At 48.2% G+C, this 14717-nt stretch overlaps 1 protein-coding gene across 2 annotated transcripts; it reads left to right on the forward strand.

The window, feature by feature from the left end:
- The first annotated feature begins 267 nt into the window (after positions 1–267).
- On the forward strand, positions 268–14407 carry RNF114 (ring finger protein 114). 2 transcript variants are annotated; one of them, XM_046679230.1, is made up of 6 exons: positions 268–426; positions 4450–4600; positions 6544–6650; positions 7011–7125; positions 10951–11058; positions 12552–14407. In XM_046679230.1, exons 1-6 carry the CDS (start codon positions 287–289, stop codon positions 12615–12617), a joined length of 687 nt encoding a protein of 228 aa, XP_046535186.1. In that variant the 5' UTR covers positions 268–286; the 3' UTR covers positions 12618–14407. The 2 variants fall into 2 exon arrangements, with proteins under 2 accessions (XP_046535186.1, XP_046535187.1); XM_046679231.1 differs by lacking the exon at positions 10951–11058.
- Positions 14408–14717: the final 310 nt, after the last annotated feature.

The raw sequence follows: 14717 nt of genomic DNA on the forward strand, positions 1-14717 counted from the left end.
AATATTAAGTAATAGTGCGTAATATTAAGTAACAGTAATAAAGATTTAAATATGGGAAACAGTGGCCGAAGGACAGAGCCCATTCTAATTCTGCGAGGCTCGGGATCTGGCTTCCACATTTTCCAGATTTCCTTCGGCCTAGCCAGTAGCCCCGCCCCCAGCCGGGCGCTCCTCCCACGAGCCCCGGCCCCGCGCGCCCCGCCCCTCGCGCGCACGCGTCGCCCCGGCCCCGCCCCCCGCGCTCCTCCTCCTCGGCCGCGGCTGCGCCCTGCTCTGCGACGGCAAGATGGCGGCGCAAGTGCAGGAGGCGGCGGCTGGTGCTCCGCTGGCGGGACCCGCGGCGGAGGCCGACCCCCTGGGCCGCTTCACGTGTCCCGTGTGCTTGGAGGTGTACGAGAAGCCGGTGCAAGTGCCCTGCGGACACGTGTAAGCGCGGTCGGGCCTGGTCGGGGGGCGCGGGGCTGAGAGGGAGCGGGGCGGAGGGGCGAGGCCCGGCGGGGAGGGGCCCGGCGCGGGAGCGAGAGGACCGGCCTGACGCGGCGTCCCCGCGGGGCCGTCCGGGCTCCGGAGGCCCGCGGAAGGCGGCCGCCCCGGGCTGGCGTCGAGCGCCTGCGGTGTCCCGGGCGGCCTGTCAGGCCCCTTCCCCCGCGTGGCGGCGGGCTGCCGTCTGCCGCGGAGAGCCGCGGGCCCCTCTGGGGGTCTGCATCCCCTGAGGTCGGGGGCGTGCGGGGCACGCGTCCGGCGCTCCGGGTAGTCTAACGGGCGCTGGAGTTGGAGAACGCTGGCGGGCCTGGAGGGACAAAAGGGAAGTCCGGGGAGGACCTGAGCGGCCCGCCCGGGACTGTGGTCGCGGCTGGAGCGGGCGGATCGGGGGTGTAGCCTTCCTGCTTGCTGCGGACGAGGTGTGCGTCGTGCCCTTTGAGGGGACGCCTTCGCGGCCTGCGTTTTGCGGATGGGCCGGCCGCGACGACTAAGGAGACGGGGGTGAACGCGTCCGGCACAGGTCCTGGGCCGGCGTGGGTGCTCTGAGCTTGGCCGGATTGGAGTCGAAGCCTCACTCCATGGGACACACACACACACCTGAGTTGAGGGAACTGTGGAAAGTCGCCGCCTGCTTCTTGCCGCTTGGAGTCGGCTTTTGCTCTTTGGCCTCGCTCAGTGCTTATCATGGCATCGCCTTGGCATTGGCCTTTGGACCCCTTTTACTGGTCACTGGGCGGTACAGGCACCTGTTGGGCCTCTCGGGCATTATTTTTGCAGCAGTCCCGCAGGGGAAGGGGGTTGGCAGACGTCTTGCAGGCCAGGGAACTGCGGCTGGTTTAAGCCGGGCCCACCCTGGTCTCACTCCTCCCAGGTGGACTGCACGCATCTGTTTGCCAGCCCAGAGAACACTTGGCACCTTGGCAAGGGCTCCTAGGCGCACCGACTGCTTTTTTGCGTCTTCAAGTACACCGAGCTGTTTCTGGCCTCAGGCTGTTCCTGCTCGCAGTTCAGTTAGCCTGGAACTCTTCCCCCCCATCTGCACCTCCCGCGCCCCTACCCCAGATCCTTCTCAGACTCAAGTCCCAGTTTAAGTGACCTCCCTATCACCATCCCCGTTTACGTTACCTCTCTGCTTCTCTCCTGGGGCTTCCTCTTTCCTTGCTCAGAGCAAAACTTAGGGATCATGAGGGCAGCGGCCGTATCTGTTTTGCCCCTCTCTGTATCCCCAGTGCCCAGCACAGTTTCTGAGCATCCATCTTCCCATCTTATAGTCAACCCACTAAAATATTTGTGTGCCCGCCTCGTGCCAAAATCGTGGGGCGTAGTAAGAAACACCTCTGCCCTCAGAGTTCACAAGCCAGTGGATTGATGAGAAGTAAGTACTAACAGATGTTCCAACTACTGTGAAAATTCGTTGTGCGGTGGGAGGGTGTTTTAAGGGTCAAACCGGGGCGGGGTGTGTGATCAGGTAATGGGTGAATGAACCAAAAAGTCAGTGAGGGAAGCAAACTTGGTGAGAGTGGAAGTGAGTCTAGTTAGCTTTCTCATTGAGTCCTCTTTTCCTTGGATCAGCCCTCCTTATTACATTTAGCTAATCTTGGATTAATTCAGTGGGTTTCATTTACAGTCAACATTTTTAAAGAGACTTGACCCAGCACAATTTACCAACCGAAGAGCAAGAAAATTTGAGGTTTCCTTGAGCCAGGCGAACCTTTCCTAGGTCAGAGGTCAAGGGGCAGTACTAGGATTCAAACCTTGGCTTTTTGCTATACTCACCATACTAGTTGCGCTTGTTCATTAGTTCACTGCTGATTGAAGACAGATGGATGCACCTGTGAGGGCAGCGCAGGTCTCCCTTAGCTCCAGCCAGGTGCTTTTTGCTCTGCCAAGGTGATTTTTGCTAACATTTGTGCTTGAAAACTTGAACATCACTGAAGCTGTGGCTGGGGTATAGGGTTTTTAGAAAATATTTCAAGCCCTGAATGACTGTAACCTTCTCCAATCTAGTGGAATACAGCTGGAGAAGGGCAGGTGGCTGGGTGCCCAAGAGAAGGGACTTTCTCCATAGCACAGTAACAGGAAAGGTTGCATCCAGAAGGCTGAACTAGAAAAAGGCCCGTTAAGGAAATGGAAACTGAAAGCCAGCCCAAGATGTAAGGACCGTTTCAAAGCAGGCTCACTTGTTGGGCATGACTCAGGCACAGAGTGGCCCACAAATGTTTGATTGATGAGCTGTATCTGGGTGTGTGCCTGAAGGGAGGCTGCGAGTTACTTTTATCTGCAAGCTGGGTTTGGTTTTTTAATGCTCTCTGGGACCCTCTGTGCTCTCTTGAGTTTATCTTGTGATCTGCCCTTGAGAAGAAGTACAGTAAGTGATAGCCACAAGGCCTGTCTGCTTCTCCAACCTCATCGCCTACCCTCTACCCTCTCGCTGTGGTCTACATGATGACCCTGACAGCCTTCCTTTCTGCCTTTCCGACCCCGCTTTGCACTTGGTGTCATCTCTGTGTGGAACTCTTTGCATCCAGGTCTGTGTGGTTCTCTCCTTGAAGTTAGGTCTCAGCTCAGATATCACCTTCTTGAAGAAGCTTCCTATGATCGACAAAGAGAGCTCATCTCTTTGCTTCGCTTCATTTCCTTCCTATACTTCATCACTATCTGAAATTCACACTTGTGTTTTTCTCCACCCTTGAGTATGCGCGCCATGAGGACAGAGGCTTTGTTTAGCTCACTGCTGTGCCCTGAGTGGTGAGTCAGTAGAACCCCACCTTCTCCCAGCCTGGTCTAGAATTCTGCCTAGCAGCATTACCATCTAGCTTAATGACAAAGAGGAATAAAATTCTTAGAAACCCTAAAAAACTGTCAAATGTGCAGATTACCTCTGATTGTGTCTCCTGAATTCTTCCTGGCGGATTTGGTTATCCTGCCGTAAGTCTGTCCGGGTGGGTATGCGGCCGGGCTCTTCCCATGCCTTGTTATCCCTTCTTTCTGTGCACCTTATCCCAGCAGCACCACCTGCCCAGGCTTCAGGAGAGAACTCAGTCGTCCCTGACTTTCCTTCTTTTCTTCTCCAAATTCAGTAAGTGCTCAAGTCCTGCGGAGGCCGCCTCAGAACCATTTCCTGAATTTGTTTCTGTCGCCTTAGTCAGGCCCTCACAATCCCTTGCCTTTAGCCATCTGTTTGGTTTCTACTTCAAGTCTCTTCTCATCTTTCCTCACCTAAAAAAATAATTAAAAGCCCACAACTCTCTTGTCCATGATCACCCCAGAGCCATTTTCCTAAAACTAGGCTTTGGTCTCGTTGATACCTTGCTTTGAACATCTGGGTCCCTGCTGCTTATGAGGAAAAGTGTTACACTTCTTCCTCAGATGCATCATGAATTTTTGAGTCTGAGGGCCTGGAATGGTTTTCATTTCCTCTGCCTGCTGACCTCTTTCTTTTAAGGCTCTTTTGTGGATGCTGCCTCTAGTCTTAGCAGCCTAGTTGCTCATGTCTTTGTGTTCCCATTCTGCTTTGCATTCACTTCTAATGGTAGCAGCTCCTGTTTGCGGTGCATTTCACGTGTGCTAGACATTGTATTTGTGGGCTGCTGTACATATTCCATCCTTCCTACGATCCTAGAGGTATGTGCTACCATCTCCATTTCACAGAGGAGAAACCGAGATTTAGGAAACCCCACCGAGACCCATCAGTGGCAAAGGCGAAGGTTGGAAGGCTGCACCATGACACCTTTCAGTGTGTGTCATGGCACTTCGTGTTTGTTTCTCTTGCTGGGCCTGTGTGCTCTTTGCCCGGCAACCCCCGGTGCTGTTTTTCTGGCCTAGGAGGACTCAGTATTTGAATTGGGGGTAGGGAGCAAGATGTTTTTAATCCATTATTCATTGCTGTCTTTTGAAAAGTGTATCCATTTTTGTTGTCTTGTCTCCACAATGCATGATGCAGGTTCTCTGTATGTCTTGTTCTAGCTTTTGCTCTGCATGCCTGCAGGAATGTCTGAAGCCGAAGAAGCCTGTCTGTGGGGTGTGTCGCAGCCCTCTGGCGCCTGGCGTCCCAGCCGTGGAGCTCGAGCGGCAGATTGAGAGCACAGAGACTTCTTGCCATGGCTGCCGTAAAAATGTATGTGGAAGTAAAACGAAGAGTCAGTGTCTTTGTGATGAGCCGGGGTAAAACGTCAGGCTGTTGCCACGTTGTTTCTGAAGTGAGAGCATGACTAGGTGACTAACAGCATGTGTGCATGCCAGTTATCTGTGGCAATGGCTGTGCTGTTTCGTTTTGGTAAACTTATTGGGTTTTTTTTTTAAGAATTGGTTTAGGATATTACATATGTTAACTTTGAAAGCCATAGAAATCAGTTAGCCCAGGTTTTTCCTATAAAACACCCCCATCTTTCCAAAGCATTATGCACAATTTTAATTAGAATATAATGACAATGATATTTCTTAATTGTTTAAAATATAAAATGAAGTCAATGACACAAAGTTATCTGCTGCAATGAGTTAGAGGGGGAATTTTATGATCTATCTCATTTAGGTACAAAATTTAATTGTTCGCCTTTTTAGCACTTGATAGGGAGGACTGATGATACAAAGGTCAATATGAAGTCATTTGATTATAATAGCAATATCTAACATTTGACATGCCTCCATGCTCTTTTGTATAATCATGTTAGAGTCAAGTATATTTACTTTAATGCCTGTTATAACTGCAGAGAAGAAATACTACTGTCTTATTTTCCAAGAGATATACGTAGCCTAATTGGCTTTAAAATTATTATGATTGTTAATTCCAGGCAATACAAAAATATAAAATAATGTAGGCTTGTTCCCCACTCCAGAGGTTACCTCTTTAAAAGTGGTTCAATTTAGAAGGCTGCAAAACATTTTCTGCCCTTTGACAAACACAGATGTAGGATTTTTACAAACACAAATGTAGGATTTTTTACGAAACAGGATGTATCATACTGTAATATATATTTATACAACTTCTTTTCACTTAGTGACTTATTGGACAGCCTTGCATGTCAGTTTCATTACTTTAACACCTTGATATGGGAGCCAAAGAGCGGATACACCTTAGCACCTCCTTCCTTTCAGAGCGGATTCGTGCTGGGGTGGACAGTGGCTGCAGTTCTGAATAGGGCCATTTCCCATCCCTTCTAATTGTGAGCTCTTTGATTGACAGCTTGAAGTCAGTTCTTTAGCTGGAAGTAAGACAGAAAGAAGCATCAGGGAAAGCCAGAGCTCAAATGTTGAAACTTTTTGTTTTTTTCTTGCAGTTTTCTTTAACTTGGAAACTCAAGATACTAAAATAAATTTCCTGTTACCTTCATCTTTCTTTATGTGTGCATCATGGGTTTTTTGACTTTTTTCTGTATACTTTTCATTTCCTCCATTTTAAAGATTAGCGATTGTATCATATTATACCTCCAGGTATATTATACTTCCAAAAATGTTTATCTTCCCTTTACCTCCCCCTTTTCTTCATTCCTTACACTTTTCTTTCTTTTTAGAACACCTGTGATGAAGCACTATTCTCTGGGTTTTCTTTTCTCTTTCCTTCTTGCGAAGACTAGATTTTATGGGAGAAATGGAATTCAGATTTCAGGTTTTTTTAAGATCATTTATCATGGTCTGGCAGTTTGTACTTTTAACTAGGATTACTAGCCTTTGTCCTTTTTACATAAACGATCCTGTTTCTCTGCTGCACATAATGGAGTGTGGTTCTTGGCTTGCTGTGAGGAGACTAATTTAAGTGCTAGTGTGGAAAACTCGGAAACTTCACTGGGTTTGGGATGTGTCTGTGAGCAGAGAGCACGTTGTGAAGGAAACATGCCTCCAGGAGAGTCACTTTAGAGTAGAAGCAGGTCACCTAGTTTGATCAAGTGAAACGTCATTGTTGGTATTCACAGAAACCCTTCAGCCACCTGAGCACAGCCAGGAGTCTGGGGGTGTTTGCCAGGGTGTTGTGGGTCTAGTGGTCTTCTTGCCCTTGCTTTGGGACTGTGGTGGACCTGGTACAGGGTCCTGACTAACCTGTGGGCTCTGATTCTTCCGTCTAAGTTCTTCCTATCCAAGATCCGGGCCCACGTGGCTACTTGTTCCAAATACCAGAATTACATCATGGAAGGTGTGAAGGCCACCACCAAGGATGCATCCCTTCAGCCAAGGTAAATGACTCAGTCACTCCCTTAGGTGGAGGCCATCTTTTGCTACAAAGACATTGGCCACTTTGCATGTCCAAGGGTCTAGTTGTACGAGTTTTGGAAGGTGGAGGTGTAATTGTTACGCTGGCTAAGGCTGATGTCAGTTTTTGTTGGGGGGTGTAGAGAAGGACTGTCTGATGTTCATTTCAAATACTAGCCATGCTGTGTTTTCAGAAGAGTTGACTTGCTTCTAAAGTGATCATCAGAATCGCTGTCGTAACACGTCTGGTAACTTTGCTCCTTTTTGGGGCTACAGTGGTTGAAGTTGTGTGGAAAGGTGCTCACAGAGCGGTTTCTTTTTTTTTCCTGCCTTTCATCTTCCAGGAATGTCCCAAACCGTTATACCTTTCCTTGCCCTTACTGTCCTGAAAAGAACTTTGATCAAGAAGGACTTGTGGAACACTGCAAGTTGTCCCATAGCACGGATACCAAATCTGTGGTAAGAGTAACTTTTTTTTTTTTTTTTTTTTACTTTTTATGGAAAAAAAGTCAAACTTACAGAAAAATTACAGAATCAGTAGAGTGAACTGCTATGTACTGTTTACCTAGATTCACAGATTAATAGCACTTTACTGTACTTGCTTAACCATACTCTCTATATACATATTTTTTGCTAACCATTCAAGAGTAAGTTACAGATTTCATGACCCTTTGCCCCTGAATATTTCAGCTTATATCTCCTAAGAGTAGTTTACATTCTTGCAAAACCACATTTTTTGTGTTTAATTGTCACACTCAGGAAACATAGCATTGATAGAATCTAATAGCTAATGTGGAATTGATGTTTAAATCTTAACCATTGTAGTGTCCTTCATAGCATCTTCCCCTGCCCCACATCCTGGGTCTGTGTATTACATTTCATTGTCATGTCTCTTTGGTCCTCAGCCTTTCTTTGTCTTTCATGACCTTGACATTTTTTTTGCTGGGAAATATTCGTGCTGAGTAACACCTGTTGCCAATCTTCCCTTTTCTTTTCTTTTCTTTTTATTCCCCCCACCCTAAAGCCCCAGTGCGTGGTTGTAGATTCTAGTTGTAGGTCCTAGTTCTTCTATGCGAGCCACCGCCACCGTGTGGCTACTGACAGACGAGCGGTGAGGTTCCATGCCCAGGATGAAAACCTGGGCTGCTGAAGGGGAGCACCCCTAACTTTAACCACTAGGCCGTCGGGGCTGGCTCGTGACCTTGACGTTTTTAGCGAGGACAGGCCAGTTGTTTTGTGGAGTGTCCTTGCATCTGAGTTTGTCTGTTTCTTCATGATTAGATACTGGGATGCTCTGTAAGCAGCGTTTCCTCCAGGTGCCACGTTAAGGGTCATATGAAGTCTTTTGGCCCTGTTTTTGGTAACGTTAACTTGGATCCCTTGGTGTCCACGTGTAGTTTCTTTTTTGAAAAAAGTGTTTGGGGGCCGGCCCAGTGGTCGAGTGGTTAAGTTCGTGCACTCTGCTTCAGTGGCCCAGGGTTTCGCTGGTTCAAATTCTAGGCATGGACGTGGCACCGCTCATCAAGCCTGAGGCGGCGTCCCACATCCCACAACCCACAACTAGAAGGACCCACAACTAAAAATACACAGCTATGCACCAGGGGGCTTTGGGGAGAAAAAGGAAAAATAAAAATCTTAAAAAAAAAAAATGTTTGAATTTGGTCTGTGTCAGCAGAGCTCCCCTCCGCTTCCTTCCCTCTTGATGTCATTAACAGACTAGGTCTTAACCCAGCTTCCGTGCAGTTTTCCTTCAGTTTTCCCATTTGTCTCAGACTGCTTCCCTTGAACCATATACCTAGTTTTCTGGGCAGCCTTCAGCTCCATTGCTCTAAGAGGTTGTACGCAGACTTCAGACTTTGCGTGAGGTTTTGCTGGAATTAGGCCTGGTAGTATTCTTTATTTCTCTCTCCTAAATCTTAAGGTATAGCTGGCCTATTCGAAAATACCTTGAATCTTCTCTTGACTTTTTGAACTCTTTGCCGAGACCAAATTTTGGTCACTACAGCCACTGTAACACTGGGCTCCCTGGGCTCTGAATGCTGAGCTGCTGCAGCGTCCACAGACGAGTCCCCTCTGTCTGCTTTCCCCAACTCCCCACGCTAAGGGCCTGGGCCGGCGGGGCCCGTTGTGGGCCCCATTATCAGCCGGACGGTGTGCTCCTAGGCACGCAGGCTCTTCAGGTTCTTCTGGGCACTCAGTTTGCCTTCAGTTCCTGGTGTGAACTGTCCCCATCCTTTCCACAGATCACCCTGAATCCTGCTTTTAGCCGAGTTAAAAGTATCAGGTCTGCGTTCCTCTCTTCTCTCTTCCTTATTCTTTCTCAAGAGCTGTCTGATCTACATCTGAGGTCAGAGACTGGCAGCCTATGGGATATCTCTGGCCCATACATATTTTAATTTCCCTAGCCTTTAAAAATCAGAAGATTTCTCAGTCCTTTTTTTTTCTTCTTTTTGATGAGGAAGATTGGCCCTGAGCTAACATCTGTTGCCACTCTTCCTCGTTTTGCTTGAGGAAGATTGTTGCTGAGCTAATAACAACAATTGCTGTGGCAGTCTTCCTCTGTTTTTTTGTATGTGGGATGCTACCACAGCATGGCTTGGTGAGTGTGGGTCTGTGCCCAGGATCTGAGCCCACGAACCCCCGGCCCATGAAGTGGAGTATGTGAACTTAACCACTATGCCCCTGGGCTGGCCCAGATTTCTCAGTCTTGATACTCTACTTTGGAGAAATTAGAAGTTCTGACAAGCATCATGAATGTTGCTTTTTTTGTCCCTCTTTTTATGGAAATGACCATGTAGTCTACACACTGTAATAACCAATGTTTTGGGCATCTGCTCCATATCAGTACATGTAAATCTGCTTCTTTTTTAATGAGCTTCACAGTTTGCCCTTACTTGACTGTGCCATGATTTAACTGGTCCGTTATTGAGGAGCATCAGGTTAGTCCCAGACACTATCAGGACATTGGATTCAGGACTGGATATAAAATGCTACTGAAGAATTACTGTATTTGTATTTGTAAAGGGCAATACCTGTTTTTAGGACTGTACTGAGATAGCTGGGTCTTATTTAGGCTGCTTCCCTTTTTGCTGAAATGAGTATGCCAGACTTAAAGCTAGGTGTTGGGGTAACAGATGGTTCATCAAACTATTAGCTACTTTTTTGTAGTTTTGAAGTTTTAAAAGGCTGCCATGAATTTCAACATGTCTTTGCCTAAGTTTATATATCTATAAAATAAAGTCTTAGATGTGGATTAATTTGGTCAAAGCTTAAGCGCACTCATGGTTTTGATAGATACTGCTAAACTATTCTGCAGTTTCTGGTCCTGCAAGCTAGTTTTCTCCATTTCCCCCTTCGGCTTCCTGAAATCCCTCTGATTATTTTGTCTGTGGCGGAGCCTCTCTTCCTGCAGCCCTGGCCCTATCTTCTGTCTCCCCTCCTTCTGCAGAGCTCCCTAACTGTTAGTGTCTCAGCCCTTCCCTTTGGGGGCACCTCCTCCTCAGGCTCTGGTCCTGACCTGTGCTCCAGCTGCCTGCCTAACTCTTCCACCCGGCGTCCTCTGCCCTTTGTTCACAAGAGTGATATTTTGCCAGCCCCCTTTGTCACCCTGTCTTCCTTGTAAATAGTGAGGGTTCATCTCCAAGCGAGACCATTTATGTCTACTGCTTCCCCCTGCCCCAGCTCCTCTCTGCCCATCTCTGAATTTTCCATTCCAGCCAGGCTGATTTTCTGGCCATTTGCCTATAAGGCTGTCTCCATGCTTCTGCCTCTCTTCTGGAACACCTTTCACGTTCTTTGTCTTTCTAAACACCTCCCAGTCTTCAAAGCCCAAATCAGCCTCTTGTATGAGGACTTTTCAGCTTGAGCTCCCTCATCTGGGCATTTACTTTGTAAAAATAGCACATAAGGCTAGTTTTACTTCCTTGGAACCTTGCTCATCTGTCATTTCCTTGGTTTTCTTTGTGCTTTTGGATCATTTTCTGTGCTGGGTTGGAAGCCGTAACCTAGACCCCCACTGGGCTGACACGTTGTTCTGACCACAGCAGAGGATCAGATAAGGGTGGTACCATGGCTTAAGCCTTTACCCACCCTGCGTGTCGTTTCACTTGAGTAGGAGACTGGCGGTGTTTTCTGGGATGTGAGTGTGCCCATGAAGGAGTGACCAGGCCCTGGACTAGTGTGTCAGGAAAGCTGTCCTGGAAGAAAGGAGGCCAGACACAGGCCACAGAGGGCTAACGTCAGCTCAGACGTCAGGTGCCTAAGACCACACTTCTTTGTTGAAAGGTCTGTCCAATATGTGCCTCGATGCCCTGGGGAGACCCCAACTATCGGAGCGCCAACTTCATAGAGCACATCCAGCGCCGGCACCAGTTTTCTTACGACACTTTTGTGGTGAGTTTGGAGCCCAGGCTCTGCTCCCTCCCCTGAGGGAGCAGCGCGCCTACCCCTCTTCTCTAACCTGGAGAACTGTGGGCCCTGTTGTTGAGTCTTTGACATGACGACTTGCTAGAACGGTGGCTGTGCGGGGTGCACCCCAGAGCCTTCGGGGTGTGGTGGTTAAGAAGATGAACTGGCCAGTCATTAGACTGAGACAGAGCGAAAGCTTGCTCCTGTTTGTTTTTTCCAAAATTTTTGCCCACACTCCTTTGTTATATGTAGTTTCTATCTGTTAGAGAACCTGGTTTGGGATCCTTAAGCTCAGGTCCCCACAGGGAGCAGGCAGGTAATGGAAATGGTCCTCATAAGGATTTGCAGGCTGCACGGTGTATGGCTCATGTTATGCTGCCGTCAACTCCAGCCGATTGTGGTCATGGGGAGATACAGGCCCTATGTTACTATTCCCTCCACCCCCTCCAACCCCAAGATGCTGGAAATGCAGAATTTCATATGAAGTGTCACATATTTGTTTTGTTTTTTGTTTTTTGTTTTTTTTAAGATTTTATTTTTCCTTTTTCTCCCCAAAGCCCCCCGGTACATAGTTGTATATTCTTCGTTGTGGGTCCTTCTAGTTGTGGCATGTGGGATGCTGCCTCAGCGTGGTTTGATGAGCAGTGCCATGTCCGCGCCCAGGATTCGAACCAACGAAACACTGGGCCGCCTGCAGCGGAGCGCGCGAACTTAACCACTCGGCCACGGGGCCAGCCCCCACATATTTGTTTTTTAAAGTACTTTAGGTCAAACAAAACACATCCACTAGCCAAGTGTGGCCATCAGGTTTGTGTCCTTTCCCTAGAGCCGAGTGGTTTTGACGGGGCACACTCTTGTCTTAGCATTATAGTGATAGATAAATGTGGCCAACGGCTTGAAGTAAACCTTTTTTTTATTTGCACATATAGGTGTGAAGGTAGGATTTTAGAGCAGTGTTCAGTCTCAGTGGCTGTATTTCAGGACCTGAGATGGAAAGTGTGACTCTTTCCTGAGTTGCCATAAAGAGTATTTATTCTCTGTCTAACAGAGTGTCTGAAACTCAGACTTCAGAATGACAGTCCTTGTTGTTAATGCTGTAAGGATGGATGAGATTCCCAGGTAGTGCCCAAATAGATGGTGTTGCCTCACTGAACTAAAAAGACTAGTTTCCCTACAGTGCACTCCAAGTTTGCGCACCTGGTCCGAGCCAGGCTCCATTCGGGTGTCTCTGGTCCTCACCATCCCTGTCTGATGGAGCCATCGTTAGTTCCATCGTCAGGATGAGGCAGCAGAGCACGGACAGATCAGGCAATTTCCCAACGTTACCTGGCCGGCATCGCCAACCATGGAGCTGGGAGCTGGCCCCTGGCAGCCCTCTCCAGAGCCCCCCACTCGGCTGGCCCTGCTCCTCCTCCTGAAAGTGAGTCTTTGCAGCTGCGGACCGTTGCTGAGGCTGAGTGTCTGTGTTCTGCCCTTAGGATTACGATGTGGACGAAGAGGACATGATGAACCAGGTGTTGCAGCGCTCCATCATAGATCAGTGAGCAGCCTCTGCCGTCCGCTCGTGCTCCAGGGCTTCCGTTACATGTTGGCGTGAAGCGTGTGACTCTCACACCTTCAGTGTACAGCAGACCTGGAAGTGAGTGTGGTATTAGATAGGGTCACTTCCAAGAGGGAGCAGGTCCCCAGATCAGAGCCCTCCTCTCCTTTGGGCTCTTCTCCTCCTGTTAACCCTGTTTGTCATGTCTGGTCGTTTATGGCTCCTCCTCTGATAGAGAACCCAGCTTCTCCACCTGTCCTTGTTTCACACTTGTTCCTCCCGCCCGGTGTTCATCTCTCAGGTCCTCTCAGCCAGCCAGGACCTTTTTGGGTCGTGAATAGCACAAATGAGACAAGCGTCTCCTCTCCTTGTCCCTGAGGGGTGTGGGCTCTGGCAGTGGTGCCTCTGGCCAGCAGTGGGGCTCCGTCTGTGCTGGTGAAGTTCCTGGGAGCTGCTCCTTGGCAGCAGCTGCCAAAAGCCAGAGTTCCCTGCTGGGGACCATTTGAAAAGGCAGATTGGGGTGATTGTTTTGGGTTTAGCATGGTCCGATGCTGGAAGTTTTGATTAGTGATATTTTCCTACCACTCCTGCACACCCTTAGAATTAACTGGTTCAGTCTTAAATGCCTGCATGGTGCCTTTCTAGGATAAGGTGTAACCATATATTTTTAGTGAAAATAAATGTTTCTAGGTTAGAAAGGTTAAACTCCATTTATCCATAAGTGAGGGAGAAGGGTCGGCTTTGAGAGGTGGGAGGGCCATAGCTTTCTGGTTCAAATTTTCTGACTAATGAGGTATTTTTCAAGTGACTGGGTCATTTTTACCTCTCTGTTTGGGAGCTGCTTACATTCTTGTCCTTGAAGCACGAAAAGGAGTCCTCAGATGAAGAAGGAAGAGGTTCGGGGGTTCCAGTGGATCCTAGTTCTTTTATTTGGTAACTTAGCTTAAATGAACGTTGCTTTTCTATCATGAGTGGTTTCCTTATGAAACTGGTTTCAGCTTGTCAATCAGTGTATGAAAACCTGCCTTCTAAAGCAGAGAGAGGCTGCAGGATACCCAGCGTCACAGCTTGCTGTCTCTTCTGACGAGACATACTGTTCAGAAGCCACCTCACGTCTCCTGGCAGCACTTGTTAATAGAAGCGCTGTCTGCCGGAAACTTGCTTTGGTAACAGCTCGCGAAGCTTGAGGGTCAGCATGTTTCATGAATTTTAATAAATACAAAGCTAAGTGCTGTCAGTCTAATCTGAGGGGCAGAACCTCTCAGCCACCAAAAGGCGTCTGGGTTTAAGTTTGTTTTTCATGTCAGACCTCTCTAGTCTGAATATGGAAGTTTTTTCTGGTCAGTGACTGAGGTTGCAAGTGAAAGAGGGCTTTAGGCCTGAGCACTGCTGCTGTGGGCCCTTCCCACCTGCCAGTAAGAGCTGCTGATGCCTGGTAACCAGCAAAGATGGGGCCCTTCTGGGGCAGAATAATTTTTTCTAATGTGCTGTTGCTTGAGAGGGCCCACATGTCAATGGTCAGCTTCTTTACTGTATTTTCTGGAAAAAGTTCACTCAGACCTCCCTGAATTGAGATCATCTCGGTCTAAGTTTAGAGGGAAATTTGGCAAAACCTTCATTTGAGGAAACTGATGAGAGCATGTCCGTCTCGCTGGTGGTACCAAGAAACTGATTTCCTTGTATTAAGTGCACTTCATGTATTTCTAATAAGATGACTTTCCAGAAAGTGAAATTTGTTATGTTCTGGCTTTTAAAAGGTGAAATATAAATAAATTTCATAATTTATCCAGCTGATAAGCTATAAGGCCTGTTTTCATTAGCCACTGCTTGCTGAAGTTGGCCTGGGGAGCCTCCCGGAGGTAGTTGTGTGCTGAGGGGAAGCTATTCTCTCCCAAGTGCATCCCGCCTGGCTCTGCTCTCAGCTCTGACACTGCATCTGCTGGGCCTCCCCGGGCCCCTCCTCTCTGGAAAGTGCACACGACCCAACTTCTCACAGTTGGGAGCTCCCGTGACGTGGGAAGTGGCCACTCCACAAAACAAGGCTTTGGACACATGGCTTCAGCTCTGTGCAGATGACGCAGCAGTACCCTGTGACACGTGGAGA

This window comes from Equus quagga, chromosome 12, assembly GCF_021613505.1.
Source record: "Equus quagga isolate Etosha38 chromosome 12, UCLA_HA_Equagga_1.0, whole genome shotgun sequence".
Classification (NCBI taxonomy): domain Eukaryota; kingdom Metazoa; phylum Chordata; class Mammalia; order Perissodactyla; family Equidae; genus Equus; species Equus quagga.